General features: G+C 48.0%; 1 protein-coding gene across 1 annotated transcript; it reads left to right on the top strand.

The window, feature by feature from the left end:
* Positions 1-2,624: 2,624 nt before the first annotated feature.
* DOHH (deoxyhypusine hydroxylase) lies at positions 2,625-13,044 on the top strand. The gene is made up of 5 exons (XM_044453494.1): positions 2,625-2,922; positions 8,804-9,138; positions 9,865-9,941; positions 10,158-10,398; positions 11,606-13,044. The coding sequence occupies exons 2-5, from the start codon at positions 8,865-8,867 to the stop codon at positions 11,920-11,922; spliced, it is 909 nt and encodes a 302-aa protein (XP_044309429.1). The 5' UTR covers positions 2,625-2,922; positions 8,804-8,864; the 3' UTR covers positions 11,923-13,044.
* Positions 13,045-15,716: the final 2,672 nt, after the last annotated feature.

Raw genomic sequence — 15,716 nt, 5'->3', positions numbered from 1 at the left:
CAAGTGGTTTGGGAAATGGGAAAACACCTTGGTTACCTTTGAAGCCATTTACCTACTTCCTGTCTTGTTTGTTTGTTTGTTTGTTTGTTTGTTTGAACATTTCTATGCCGCCCCTTGCCGAAGCCTCGGGGTGGCTTACAACACAACACAATACAATACAATACAATACAATACAAAAATAACAATATAAAATTAAAATTAACAATATAAGATAAATAAAAGATATAAAAGAAGTTATAAAAGAAAAGAAGTCGCCCTGGCCTTCACAGCAAACACATTCCTGCCTTGTTCTAGTTTTGTGTGCAAAAGGGGGTTGTGCACCACCAGACTAGGAATCGTCCAAAACAACCCACAGCACCAAATTGCCAACGGAAGCCACCCCCCTGGCACAGCACTAACAAAATAGTTCATAGGACACGTGTGGGGTGGTGCATTTTCTGTGGGAAGGGAACAGCATCAGAGCCAGTGGGAGAGAGGATCATCTCAGCTGTTTGAGGGACGCCAGTTCAGGCAGGGGTGGAACAAGACGACACTAAAACTGGAGCAGTGGCCACAACTGAGGAGCAGGTACTCCAGTTCCAAAAGGCTCTGGACAGACTATGCAAGTGGGCAGGAGACAACAGGATGGCGTTCAGTGTGGATAAGTGCAAGGCCTTGCACTTGGGGCATAGGAATGGGTGTCATAAGTACAGGTTGGGGGACAAGTGGCTGGAGAGCAGCGCTTGTGAAAGGGACCTCGGGGTGCTGGTTGACTGCAGGCTGAACATGAGCCAGCTGTGTGATGCGGTGGTCAAGAGGGCAGACGCCACCCTTGGTTGCACAGCCAGAAGTGTGGCTTCTAGATCAAGAGAGGTGTTACTGCCACCCTATATGACTCTGGTGCGCCCGCAACTGGAGTATTGTGCTCAGTTCTGGGCCCCTCATTACAGGAAGGATATAGCCAGGTTGGAGTCAGTGCAGCGCAGGGCCACAAGGTTGGTGGCCGGTTTGCAGGGGATGGGGTATGAGGCGAGACGGAGGGAACTGGGTCTCTTCAGCCTGGAGAAGAGGAGACTCAGAGGGGAAATGTTGGCGACATGCAGGTGTGTGAGGGGGTGTCCCACAGAGGTGGGTCGAGACCTGTTCTCCCCTGCAGAGGAAGGCAGGACGCGCTCCAACGGAGCAAAGCTCAGGGAGCCAAGGTTCCATTTGGATGCCAGGAAGCACTTCCTGACAGTCGGGACCCCGAGGGTGTGGAATGGGCTCCCACAGGAGGTGGTTGAGGCCCCATCAGTGCGGGTGTTCAAGGACAGGCTGGACGTCCACATGGTGGGCATGTCGTGAGCGGAGTCAGCTGGTGCCAGAGGTCAGAGTAGATGGCTCGGGAGGCCCCTTCTGACTCGCTCTGTTTTCTATGTTTGTAAGAGCAGTGCAAGCAAACGTGCAGGACCTCACATATCGGAAAGGGAAGGGCTGGTGGAGGAAGTGCCCAAGTAGAAATCTTTGAATTCAGCTCCGGGGAGCGTCACTGGTGCGGAAGACCAGGAAAAGCAACATTGAGGTCAGCTGCAAGGGTGCACTCACCTGACAGATCACCAGCTAGATACAGGGCAGGCCACCGCCCATCCTTATGTCAGTGGGAGAAAAGGGAACCGCTTCAAGAAGCTGAATGAGGTGTTGGCCACGGGAAGGTGATTTCTCTTTATTTGTTAGATTTATATCCTGCCTTTTTGCTTAAAGCAATTAAAAGTGGCTTACATCAGTCTCCTCCTGCTGTCCTTAACAACAACCCTGTGAGGTAGGCTGGGCTGAGAGTCTGACTGGCCTAAAGCTATGCATCTGGGTCCATGGCTGAGCAGGGACTACAACCCATGTCTAAGTCCCAGTTCTGTGCTCTTCACCACTCCACTACACTGGCTGTCTTTTGATCATTGATAATTACCCTATCAATGAGCTCTTTTATTTGATCCTAAAATGAGCCATTTTAATCATTGATCTTGTAAAGGATGACACCAGTTGTGGAATTTGCATAAATGTGTATTCTTTGGGGTTTAGGTGTTTTTGGAGTGACACTCAACAGTAGAGTGGAACACATTGAAGCCCCCAATGAAAGAAAAAACAGTTTCCAGAAAACTTTGGGGAGCAAATGCTTGCTTATCTTGGGAATGTTTATTTAATTCTCTTACCCTGGGCATGTCATGAGCGGAGCAGGCTGGAGCCGGGGGTCAGACTAGATGGCCCGGGAGGCCCATTCTGACTCGCGCTGTTTCTATGTTTTACTGGTGTCTGTATATTCATTCTTTTTATGAGCGTATGAGCAGCTCCATGCATGACACTAAACACAGGTTCTCTGTGTGGTGTGTAAAATGGGAATGCACGGTTGTAAAAGGCAGAAATAGCTATTTGTTTAAATGCTTTGTCTGCGCGGGGTGGGAGGTGTAATTGACAAAGCGGTATAATGTACCATGCCGATAAAACAAACGAGCTAAGCAAAGAAAAAAATGCTTCGGAAGCGAACCCTGAATATAAGAGCAGAGTGTGAGTTAAATACAAGTCTATGGCCACCACCTACCGACGCGCTGGAGGCTGACCTGACGCTAGCGTGGCGTGGCGTGGCCTGGCGTGGCGTCGCCATGCGCCTGCGCGGCAACTGCCGGCCGTCACAATCTTTCTCTGTCAGAAAATTCGCCGCGGAGGCAGGGAGAGAAAACAGCCTCCGTTGTGAGGCGAGCCGCACCGAAAAGAAATTCTGGACTTCTTTTCTACTTGGTAGTCGAGAAGAAGGGAAGTGCATCAGGACGGTGCGAAAGGGAAAGAAAGGCTTTTTTTTTCAGCTCCCCCCGTCGCTGGCCTCCTTTGGTTTCGCCCAGGCTGCAGCCGAGCGTCCGGATTAGGCGGCGAGTGCGCAGGCGCGGAGGCTGCCGGAGAGCGCGTGGGGTTCGGGTAAGTGAGGGGCTTATCTTCTGTGTTACCATGGAAACGGAGCAGAGGAGCTTCCCGGGGTAAACAGAGGGGCGCTTGGAGTGGGCTGAGATTTGCATGTATTTGCATGTACCATCTGGGGTTGGACTGGTGCTGATTTGCATCTGTTTGCCTTTGCTTTGCGATTTGGGATGGGGCTAACATGCATGAATTTACTACGTAAACCCTAAATTTTGTATGCGTTCTGTTACTACGCACTTACCAGGTTCCCCATCAGTGCTGTGCCAATTTGCACGTCTCTGCATGTGTTCTGGGAATTGTCATAGGTTGAGAATATATGGTACGGTACCCATGTGGTGTGGTGGTTCCAATGCTGGACTAGATTCAGGTGATCTAGATTCAAGGTTCTAGTCCCCACGGGATGACTTTGAGCCAGTCACTCTCAGCCCAGCCTACCTCACAGAGTTGTTGTTTTGAGGATAAACTAGAGTGAGGTAAGTCCCCCTGGGTTTTGTACAAGAGGAAAAAAAAGCTGGATGCAAATACAATGAATTAAAATAATGGTGATGGTATGGTTTGAATTTGCGGAGTGGGGAGGGGAAGGGCTGAAGGAAATTCATCAGGATGAACTTTCTTCACCTAGAAAAAGACAGAATGAAACCAGCACTCAGTTTTAATTATATTTGCATCTGATTTAGAAAACTGGCTTGTTCTTATCCGCACAGGTGTTCACAGATGCAGCTGTATCTTGCTAAATATGATACTTTATGCCAAGCTTAATTACATGACACAGAAAAAGTAAAATTAGGGAGATGCTATGATTAGCAAGCTGTGCACTTCATCTCCTCCCTGTCCACAGCCTGGAGGGGAATGTGCTTAGCTTGGAGCGTGGATTAGATGAATCCTCTGTCTAACTCCAGCAGGACATTTTTTGTGGCTCTGTAATATAAATTCACCCAGGGTAGACTTGTCAGCTGAAAGTGCCCATGGCAGCTAAATGCATGTTCTGCATTTTGGGGCAAAATGCTGGTTAACTCCCCTGCAACACTCACCCTGCCCCAGTTGCAGTTTCCTTTCAGCCCTGATCGTGGCCATCATCTGGAAATGGGATGCTGGACTAAAACAGTGCTTATAATCCCGCAGGGCTCTTTGATTCCCAGGTGGAGTTCTGGCTACTAGATCAGACGACTCTAAACAGGTCTTAGGACAGCCTTTCCTAACCTGGGAACAGACCTTTGCAGTCAGTTTCATTTCACATGGCACTTCACTGCTGTGCCTTAGAAATTAACACGTACCGTATTTCCCCAAAAATAAGACCGGGTCTTATATTAATTTTTGCTCCAAATGACACATTAGGTCGTATTTCCAGGTGATGTCTTATTTTTTCATGTATGACCATTTGCATTTATTCATTTATTCATGTACAAAAGTCTACATTTATTCAAATACAGTCATGTCATCTTCTTCTGGAACATCGTCCTTAACTCTCCAAACCTCGAATTGTGTTGCAATGGACATACTAAATGTGTCCATCTGGCTGACGATCTTAACTGGGGCTTATTTTGAGGGTAGAGCTTATATTACGAGTATCCCTGAAAATTCATGCTAGGGCTTATTTTCTGGTTAGGTCTTATTTTTGGGGAAACAGGGTAGCTACAGACACCAAGATGTCAAACTGCAGGAAGCTGGATTAGGTGGGAACGGATTGTAACTTTCCTCGTAATTTTGCAATTATACCCTGGGAGAAGATGGCCAGATCTCATTCATGTGGCAGTATGTGCATTTGACCTATAATTTGTTCCTTCCAAGAGTAATATAATAGGAGTCTTCCCAGGCTTAAACAAAGCTACCTATAAGTCAAAATTTATGGGTACATCTATCATGCTAGGATGCCAGTAGGAACTGAAACTTTAGCAGTGATGTAGCTTTTCCAGAAATGCTTACCATGATCTTCAAACAATATTTATTTATTTGTTTGTTTGTTTGTTTAAAACATATCTATGCCGCCCCCATCACAACAAAGCCTCGGGGAAGCTCACAACCTAATTAAAACATATAAATAACAAATTAATACAATTAAAAATTTTAAAAACCTGGTAACATCTCAGCTTAAAAATTTTAAAACCTATAAATACATAATAAATTAACAATTAAAATACGTTTTAAATAAAAAGGTCTTCACCTGGTGCCGAAAAACAACGACGGCGCCAGGCGGACCTCTCTGGGGAGCGCATTCCATAGGTGGGGCGCCACCACAGAGAAAGCCCTCCTCCTAATATCATTCATGGAGGGTTCCCGGAGAAGGGCCTCTGCCACCGATCTTAAGGGGCGGGAGGGCATATATGGACACAAGCGCTCCTTTAGATAGCCAGGTCCCAAGCTGCTGAGAGCTTTATAGGTGATAACCAACACCTTGAATTGAGTCCGGACTTCAGTCCAGGTCTATTTGAACACGTTTGTGTAACTGTTATATTTAACCAGCAAAACTTTTTTAAAGCATACAATGTGGATTTTGCTTAAACTTTCCCAGTAGTCAGAAGTATGAGCTGAAATTTGGGGGGGCCTGAACCAATGGCACTGCTCTTCCTATTTGTGTGTACTCAAAAATAATCCCAGTGATTTCAGCAGGGCCTGTTAAAACATCCACATGCATAAATGAATAAATGTATAGGATTGCAGAATCCATTCATCTTAGATGTTGGATTGAAACATGTTTAAACCTTTCAGTGGAAGCAAATTTCTTACTAATGTTCAAGAGGGACAACTCAGTGACCTGCGCTTCTCTTTGCATTGTCTGGGAAAAATCAATTACAGGTTTGATCGTTAGATCAGGCTGGCATCGCATCCCTTGCACTTACTGAAACTGGTCTGACCTGTGCTCATTCACGCTATTAGTAATTTTATAGAATGCTGCATTTATAATGCTTTCCTTGACTGGTTTTGTAACACATTTTGGGGGCAGTCCGGTTGGGTCTTCCCTACTGCAGAAACATCCCCCCCACACCCGGGGGGTCCTTTCCCAACCTCCGAGAGTGACCAAATGGCCCCTTTGTGTCCTGGCTGGGACAGGGAGGGGGAATGAATCAGCTCCTTTTCTCAGTGCACAGGGAGGTTTTGCTAAATTAACTGGGATAAAGGCATGCCACTTGTTATGTGGGCTCTTTAAAAGGTTTGAGACCTCAGAGGTTTGAGTATCAAGCGTCCTCTTTTTCAGAGTGGTTCCTTGAAGGGTTTAATTTCACAAGCTGATACTGCCAGACGCTTGGATTCCTGGTGCTTTCCCAAGCAATCCAGTCATCTCTTCTGTAGATGGAGAAAGACAAAACCAGCATTCTGCTTTGCCTTGGACAACCCAGGGCAGGAAAGGCCCTGAAGGAATGTTCAAAAGACGAGGGTTCACTCTTTCCGAGACTAACTTTCCCCTGGCAGTTCCACTGCCTGCCCAGAACATGGATCAGTTCTGAGCCTCATGTTCAAGTGTATTTCTGCACACTGGCCTGAACTATGGACCAATCCCCTTTAATCCCACCTTTATGAATGGGCTTTCCAGCCCTAGGAAAGGTATCTCCCCCCCCCACACCCCCAGTCTTCAGGTAGGCCTGCTACAACCATAGCCTCCACTCCCTTTTCCCTGTAGTGCGCCTGGTCCAGCTTGGATGCTTTTTTTAAACCTCTGCTCAGATCCCAGTGCTCATGGCATCCTTCCTTGGTCAGCTCATGGCTGGAACCTTTCCTTGTGCTCCCTTCACATGATCTCGTTTGCAAGGTTGGTACCTTGTCCAGAAGATGCAGTCAACCTTGAGAGTTCACAGCACCGTGCTTGTTGCAAGCTCACTTTGAGGAAACAGGAGTCATAAAGCACTAAAAATCTGGGTATATTTTGGCCAAGTTCCTTTCCCCTTTCTCTTCTTGCCTTGGCACAGATCCTCTCGCCTTCTTTCTCTCTGCTCTGGGCATTCACCTCTTCCTCCTCCTCCTCCTCCTCCTCCTCATGCATGTTATGGCTCCCAATTCACTTAATCCCTTCCTCCTGTTGTCTTGCCCCAGCAAGTCTCCCATACGAGAGAGTCAGCACATGCCTGAGCCCAATTATTCTGGAGAGCTCAGCTAATATTTCACATTGCACACGGTTCAGATTGCAAGCTTAAATGTCTGTTAGTTCATTCGTGCATCGTTTGTCTCTGCAAGCTATTGCCCCAGAATAATAATTGCATTGTTCAAATTTCTGACTGTTTTTTGTGGGTGCAGTCATGTGGGTTACACACCCAGAAACTTATGAGCATCTTGTGCAGGGCAGGGAGAGTGGCACCGGTGGTCTTGGTTTCCCCTACCTTCCTCCTGGCGTGTTTTCTTAGATGGGTCTTTTATCTGCCCAGTGAGGTGTTTCAGAGTGGGAGGAAAGACTCTGTGCATCTTGGCTTCGCTAGCCTTCTCCCTTCCCTGCCCATCAAAGCATCTGCTTTTATCCCTCTCCCAGGCTGCATTCCTGGCCTTGGCGAGGCAGCCAGCCCCATTCTTTCCATGGTGGTCACAGGAGGAGGCCAATCAGAGCTCCAATCCCCAGGTTGAAGGATCATCTGCTTAGAGTCATAAAATAGTAGAGTTGGAAGGGGCCAGAAGGCCATCAGGTCCAATTCCCTGCTTTTGCAGGGCATTAAGTTACACCATCCCACTCAGGTGGCTGCCCAGATGCTTTTTGAATTTCTCCAGTGACGGAGAGCCCACAACTTCCCCAGGTAATAGGTTCCATTATTATACTGCTCTGGCAGTGAGGGAATCCTTCCTGGTGTCCAGTCTATCTGCTTTCTTTTAACTAAAGCTCGTTATTTCGTATCCTGCACTCTGGAATGAACAAGGAAAGACCCTGGCCTTCCTTTTTGTGAGCCTTGGAGGGACTTGCAGAGTGGTCTTTTCACCCCTCAGTCTTCTCTTCATGAAACTGAACGTGCCCAGTTGGTGGGTGTCCAGCGTTCCATTGGTGGGTCACTGTGAGCAGAACAGACCCTGGCTGTGATCAGTCATGTCCAATGTTAGGCTTTGCGTGTCTGAATCGTTTTGAATTTCCTTCAGAAGAGAGGAAGGGGAGACAGGATAGAGGTGTTTGAATAATGCCTGGTGTGGAGAAAGTGGAGAGGGGACATTTCTCTCTCTCTCCCATAATGCTCAAACCCGGGGTCATTCCATGAAGTTAATGGGTTGGACATTTCGGACAGATAAAAGGAAGGACGTCTTCATGCGGTGTGCAGTCAGACTGTGGAGTTCGCTGCCATGGGAAGCGGTGATGGCCGCCAATCCGGAAGCCATTAAAAAGGGATTGGAGAGATTCACGAGGGAGGCAGCCAGCTGTAGCTACTAGCCTTGCTGGCCATGGGCTCTCGCCTTCACCAGAGGCGACATGCCTGCATGCACTCGTTGCTGAGGAGCTGGGTGGGAGTCTTTCACCCATCCTGCTGGAGGGATCCTGTGGGCAGCTGGTTTGTCCCTGTGTGTACGGAGTGCTGGACTAAACGGACCTTGGTTTGGATCCAGCATGGCTGTTTTTCTGTTTGTTTGTTTATCGATTTATATCCTGCCTTTTTCCTACAAAGGGCTCAAGGCAGCTTACATCATTCTCCTCCTCCTCCTTATCCCCACAACAACAACCCTGCGAGGTAGATTGGGCTGAGAGTCTGTGACTGGCCCAAAGTTGGTTCCATGGCTGAACGGGGACTAGAACCCAGATCGTCTCAGTCCCATGCTCTTAAACACTACACCACACTGGCTGTTCTCCAGCTTAAATGCACTGACATAAATATTCATAGTCTCTGGGAAAGTTTTTAAACTCGGTGAAATTTGGCAGTGCTTTGCCTTGTGTAAGTGGGGGAAGGCAGGTCTCTTTACAGAAGGTCTCGATTTCTTTCAGGGTTAGGTCCTTCTAGTGCCCTGAAGCAGGCATCTGTGTCTGGATCCACGAGCTGAACACCATGGTGACGGAGAAGGAGGTCGAGCTGATCGGCAGGATCCTAGTGGACCCCAAACAGACCCTGACCGCTCGCTTCCGGGCACTCTTTACCCTACGCAATCTCGGGGGGCCAGAAGCCATTGAATGGATCAGCCAGGCCTTCGCAGACGACTCTGCTCTCCTCAAACATGAACTGGCTTACTGCCTGGGGCAGATGCAGGATGAACGAGCTACTCCTGTCCTTGTTGATGTGCTGCAAGATACCCGCCAGGAACCCATGGTCCGGCACGAAGCAGGTGGAAAACGCTGCCGTCCCGGCTTTTGTATAACACCAAAATATTGAATCAGGGCAGGGTTCAGATGCTTCAGACCCCATCTGAAAGTTGGTTCGAGCCCTTTTCATCTGGCGGTAGGAAATTCTGCCTGGTGGGGAATCGTGGAAACGGGCACAACTGAATGAAGCGAGTATAAAGAGGGGTAAACGGGTGAAGCTGCAACAAGCTATCACAGCTGGTCTTCACAGCAGAAGGCAACTGGGAGTTTCTGTGATGTCCCTTGTCTTGGCAGGAGAACCGGAAGGGCCCAGCAATGGCGGACTGAACCATTTGGCTTCTCCCCAGGTTGGGTGGCATCACGTGAATTGGCCCAGATCCTGGCATCAGTGGGTGGCTACAGAAATCACAAGAAGGAAGTGAACGGCTCCTAAGTTTTAGAATCTACTTGAATCAGATGGCTGGTGTTAGGATGCCACTGGGGTCAGGAGCCCCCCTATTAAATGTTCAGATGCCCTATAACTTCCATACAGCCTGAAGTGCCTTATCCTGCCTAATCTTGGAGGCTAAGCAGGGTCGGGCCTGGTTAAAATCTGGATGGGTGACTTGATGTTATGAACCACCCAGCCACAGATGGTATAGAAAATATAATAACAATTTTTAGGGTTGCATCGTATTCCCTTTACTCGTAACAGCCTGTGACTCGCGCATCTTTCTTGAGATTTCTCATTGCTTTCCTGCCTTCCACAGGTGAAGCTTTGGGAGCAATTGGGAATCCAAAAGTGTTGGATCTCTTGAAGCGCTACTCGAACGACCCAGTCATTGAGGTAAAGATTGGCTTCCAGACACTTCAGCCAGAGCAAATCGGCCTCCCCGCTTAATGTGGAAGCTGAACTAGTCTGGGCCAGAACGCTCTAAGATAACCTTTGTCTCACCTGTGCTGGCTGGGAATTATTGGCGTTGCCCTCCAGCTCATCTGGAAAGAAGCAAGCGTAAAAAGCATGGGAAGACACATCTCAGGCTCTGTTTTCCGTCCTGTGCAGGTTGCGGAGACATGTCAGCTTGCCGTGAAGAGGCTGGAATGGCTTCAGGAGAACAAGACCAAGTCGCCTGGGGACAGCCCCTACTCCTCCGTAGACCCCGCGCCACCCGCGGAGGAGCAGGATGTGGGGAAGTTGAAGGAAGTCCTCCTGGATGACTCCCAGCCCCTCTTCGAGCGGTACCGGGCGATGTTTGCCCTGCGAAACCTTGGGGGAGAAGCCGCTGTCCTGGCCCTGGCTGATGGTGCGTGGCAACACTTCCTCAGAACGTGTTGGGTGGGAAACCTGTCACTGCTCTTTGGGAAAGGCTTTTTGATCTCGCAGCCTTCTCAAAAGGACGCAGTCTCCCTATGAGGAAAGAAAAGCTTCTTGTGGCTGTGACACAACTCTGGTAATGCTAATCCTGTAACTTTCCCTGCTTTTGAGAAGGGAAATAGTTCGTCACAGGTTTATGCTATTCTGTCCTCTTCCCAAAGTATCGGGTTTTCTTCCCGGTCGACCGACATATTTCATAGAAACAGAAACACGGTGAGTCAGAAAGGACCTTCCTGGGCCATCTAGTCTGACCCCCCGGCTCCAGCTGGCTCTGCTCACGACATGCCTACCATGTGCATGTCCAGCCTATCCTTGAACACCCTCACCGATGGGGCCTCAGCCACCTCCCGGGGAAGCCCATAGGATTATAAATTATTTAATAATTAAAATATTTATATGCCATCCTTTGCTGCAGCCTCAGGACAACTTATAAAAATATCAATATAAATAACAATAAAAATAATACAAATCTCAATAAAAACAATAAACAATGCATAATACATTAAATAAACATTAAAATAAATCAAATAAAAGTGAATGTTAAAAACCATTAAAATATTAATTTTTAAAATACCGTTTAAATAAAAAGGTTTTAACCTGGCACCAAAAAGAATATAAACTCTGCGCCAGGCGAAGCTCTTTGGGGAATGACTATTGTAATTATAATTTTCTGTCCACTGAGGGAGGGCCTTGCAGAAATGGGCCAACACCACTTTTCCATGAGAAGGCAGAGCTAAAAAGGGCCTTGTTTGACCAGCTGTGACTACAGGAATCTCAGTGTTTTTGCCCTTCCTGCTACGGCTGCAGAGCACCCTGAGACCACAGCTGGCTTTCCTTTGGATCGTGGCCTCTGTTGCATGATTATCTGTCCTTGGAGGAAGTCCTTCTTTTCACCTCTGCAGGAGTCCCTGTTCTGGGCTTTCCCAGCACACAAAAAGAAGAGGCAGACTCCTTGCAAGTCGGCCGTTTCCACCCCGTGCTCTCCAAAAGCAAACTTTCGGGGAGGGGGACATGATAGCGATGCATGCATATGTGAGGGTGCCAGCAGAGCCCCCAAACCTTGGGGCTCCGCTGGCAAAGAGCGGGCGTCTGGTGTTGTCGTGTGTGTCACTGCATGCCACTCACTCTTCCCCCAGGCCTCCGGTGTGGCAGCGCCCTCTTCCGCCACGAGATCGCCTACGTCTTGGGCCAGATGCAGCACGAGGCCTGCGTCCCGCAGCTGACGGCGTCCTTGGCGAGCGTGGCTGAGAGCCCCATGGTGCGCCACGAGTGCGCCGAGGCCCTGGGCGCCATCGCCAAGGCCTCCTGCCTGTCCACCCTGAAGACCTACGCCCAGGACAAAGAGCAGGTGGTCCGCGAGAGCTGCGTCGTGGCGCTGGACATGTATGATTACGAGAACAGCTCCGAGTTCCAGTACGCCGACGGACTGAGCAAACTAAAAAGCTTGAACTGAAGGGGGGGGTCAGGGGCACCTGTCCTTGTCTGGGGGGCATTTGCCCTGTGCCCTGTTGTTCTTCCTAGGTTGCCATCCCCTGCAGCTTGGCTCTCTGTAGCACGGGAAGTGAAGTGGGGGAAGTTCCAGTTGCCCAGCTCGCTGAGTCCTTTCCTATCTTGGTGGAGGGAGCTGTTACTTCTAAACTTCGTGGATTTTCTGTTCTGTGGGTGATTAATATAATTTTTAAAAATCAGTAGAATGGCTTCCCCTTGGAATTATTTGGAAACTGGCTTCAGGGACCCTCCTCGTGCCAACCCTGGCACGCCCCAGCAGCTGAGGCATTTCTCCATCTTGCTGCAGGCAGGGAGTTCCTTGCCTTCCCATTTTTGAGTGAATGTGGCCCAGCTTTGAAATCCATCAAGCCAGATCGCTTTGTCACCCTGTTATTCCCATGTTTTTACACTGCATAGCCATCACTTTTAAAAAAGCAGTTTGACTTCTCATTTTTTTCTAGAACAATAGGGACTAGAAGCTTACCATGTTTATCCCTTTGAGTCTGAGAAGAAACAGAGTCAGGCAACTAAGGTGGGATGTATTTCAGGGCTGCGCGCAGCTCTGCTTTGGGTGCCAAAAATGCTAATCATGTGGCACTTTTTACCACATTACCACCTCAGCCTAAGCTTGATTTGCTTCCTAGCTGGCAGGGATGCTACTCGGCTTTAGTTGAGCTCCAAAGGGTCTAAATTGTGGAAGTGGGACCCCTGCAAGGGAACCGCAGAAGCTGCGATGGGGAAATAACGCGCTGGTCTTTCATCAGAACACTTCTCCCGAGAACAGGGAAGCCAGCAGCTGTTGGAAACACAACCTGCACGTCAGAAGCTTGTCCCTTCTGTTAGGAGGACATTCTGGGTGTTTTCCTAGTGGGGAGGGTGTATAGCAGCTCTGGAAGTGGTGGGGTCTTTTCATTGGCAAACTGGGTGTTTGTGGGCGCTTTTAAAGCTCTTTCAGGTGGGAGTATAAGTTGCTGCAAAGCTCAGCCGGACCCCATCCTGCGGCTCTTTTGCAAGAAGGTGGTAGCAAAACCCCAATTTCTGTTTACAACTGCAGAGCAAGGTACTGGGAAATAAATCATGGCTATCAGAAGCGTCTCTTGTTCTCTTTAAGGGGGGTTAGTGTTTGTCCCATCAGAACAGCTCCTGTTTCTTTTGGCACAGTTTCTGATAGAGAGATCTCCATTTCTGAATTAAAACAGGCTTTCTCTCTTCTTAACACCCCGCCCACCCGCAATCAAGTTGAGCTTTAGCACAAAAAGATGCTTCTCGCATGAACTGTCCAACCCTTCATTCCTTTCCTGCTCAAGCAGGTGTCTCTTTTTCCAGGAATGTGTGCAAAACTGACCCCCCACAAACACACACCTTCTAGAAGTCATCGCTTGCAAGTAAGTGTTGGCCAACATATTTATTTCCTCTGAAATATCAGGAGGTGGCAATACCCACAGAAGCAAACCCATTCACAGCATCGGGCAAGGTTCTAGGGTTGTCTGGTTCTGCTGGTGAGTTCCAGAGCCATGGCCTTTGGCAGGTGGCACCCACAGACCATTTTAACTGATCCTTGCCTGCATGGCACCCTTTGCATTTTGCTGGGGATGGTGACTGCAAGCTCACATGTTATTCCTGGGCTCTCATTGCTTCTGCTTGCAATCAACAACCCAGGAACATCCTTTTCTTGCATTCTTGTGATGTTTGGACTGTTTAACCCCTAAACAACCCAGAACTCTTGTTCCAGATGTCATGATCATTGTTAATTGAAAGCTAAATCAAGGACCATTGTGGTAGGCGGCTATTGCCCTTCTTCCAGTCATAACACCTGAGAGATTTCACCTGGGACCGGATTCTTGTGGGGGTGGTTCCTTTCGGTTTCCACTGAGCTTAGTTCATAAAATTAAGCAAAAATTGGCCTGGAATAGCAACCTGGTTTATTGGTGTTTATTGTTACTGTACTGCTGGACGGCCAAACCTCTCTGGGCAGCTGAGGAATTGCCTGGGGAGGAATTTGGCTGTGAATTTCTGAAGCACCCCTAGGGAAACAGCCTGGAACATCAAGGGTCATAATCTCAATTTTTGTGACCTTGAAAACATTTTTGCCAGGGCTGATCTGTTCCAGATGTTAAACCCTAGACACATAATCTGGGATCAGTTTGGCTGAAGAAGCTTTCTGTACCCACCCATTCATTTCTCTCTGCAAAAGTACTTCCGTCCTCAATATCCAACAATCCTCTTACTTATTTTATTTCATGCCTATTAATAGACCCATTCCTGGGGGAGGGGCTTGTTTCCCACATTTATTTCAAACAGAAAGGTGCCCCTTTGATCTTCCATTAAAAGACTCTCAAGTGCATTTTTTGCACATAAGGAGCCTGCAGACTTACACATTCTGTGTGTTCGTCACTTCGCCACCTGGCCCCTTATTCCCTTCAACTCCTGGCATGGCTTCCAGTGTTGTTCACTTTTCCATCTAGCCCATCCAAAAGACTCCCACTTCTTCAGCTAATGCATGCCTTTTCATTTGCTAGTCTTGCACCTAGAACCCTGTTTTTGAGCCCTGCAGATCTGAAGATTACGGCATGTATGTATTTTACCAAGCATTGGGTACAGTTGTTTTTTTAAAGCTCTTGAACCTTGAGTTGGGAAGATGACACATCCCAGGTACATGTGGATCTATTTGGACCCCTCTTAAAAATAGATTGATGCTTTAGCTGTTCTGAAGACAGACGCTTGTCTCCCTATATTCCAAGGCAAAACCAAATTCCAACCCTCCACATAGGTATATGCTTTCCTTCCTTATTATTTATTCCATTTCTACCCCACTCATCAGCCCGAAAGGTTCCCTGGATGGTTAAAACCAAAGGTAACAATGATCAGATGAAGAAGGGAGATTCTGTGCCTAAATTAGCGGCCAGTTCCCCTCCTCCCCAGAATCAACCGCAGTACCCCTGCTCCACCACAATTCCGCTCCAGGGCTCATCCTTCGGTGGATTCAATGCCATCTGTTGCCCAATTTAAAGATCAGCTCAATGGTTTTGTCCTTGCTGGACTGGGGAGATTCCAGCAAATGAGCATGTTTCCTCCAAAGGTTTTCCCAAACAAAATCCAGCCACAGAAAGATGCTTCCTCTATCTGTTTGCGCCCGTGGACTCTGGAAACTAAAAGGACCAAATGCCACAGACCAGAGACATCTTCGGATTTGCACCTGAACTGATCAACGTCTTTGCACTGCTGTTCAGCTCTTTCGCATGAGCAGGTAAGGGTTCACATACAGATCCAGAAACAAGACAGGTTTACATCTTATGTTAGAAATGTGATAGCTGGTGGTGTGTTTTTTTATTTATTCGAATACAGGAGGACCACTACTGCGTATGAGGTAAACTCTGATTCCCTATTCCCCTTACTTCCCTGTCCCCCTACAAAATCCTGCCCAGTCTATTTAACAACAGACTGCGGGACTAAAAAGAGTGTGTATGCTGTTAAACTTAGGACTGTTGTTGTTGTTCAATTTATACCCTGCCTTTTTCTTACCAAGAACTCAAAGCAGCTTGCATCATTTTCGTCTTCCTGCTCTGAATTTTATCCTCACAACAACAACCTTGCGAGGTAGGCTGGGCTGAGAGTCTGTGACTGGCTCACCCAGTGCCCTCCTTTGCTGAGCAGGGACTAGAACCCCGGTAGCCTGAGTCCCATTCCGACACTTTTAACCACTACACCACACTGGAATTAACACTTCAGTGTATTAACCACACATTTCCTGAAGAGGCT

This window comes from Varanus komodoensis, unplaced genomic scaffold, assembly GCF_004798865.1.
Source record: "Varanus komodoensis strain SLA01 unplaced genomic scaffold, ASM479886v1 scaffold79, whole genome shotgun sequence".
NCBI lineage: Eukaryota > Metazoa > Chordata > Lepidosauria > Squamata > Varanidae > Varanus > Varanus komodoensis.
Note: the sequence above shows the minus strand (reverse complement) of the source record. Positions and strands in the feature narration are given on the sequence as shown.

Coding starts and splice junctions, on each gene's coding strand:
- DOHH (XM_044453494.1), top strand. CDS start 8,865: ATGGTGACGGAGAAGGAGGTCGAGCTGATCGGCAGGATCCTAGTGGAC. Junction 9,139..9,864: donor CATGGTCCGGCACGAAGCAG/GTGGAAAACGCT, acceptor TGCCTTCCACAG/GTGAAGCTTTGGGAGCAATT. Junction 10,399..11,605: donor TGTCCTGGCCCTGGCTGATG/GTGCGTGGCAAC, acceptor CTCTTCCCCCAG/GCCTCCGGTGTGGCAGCGCC.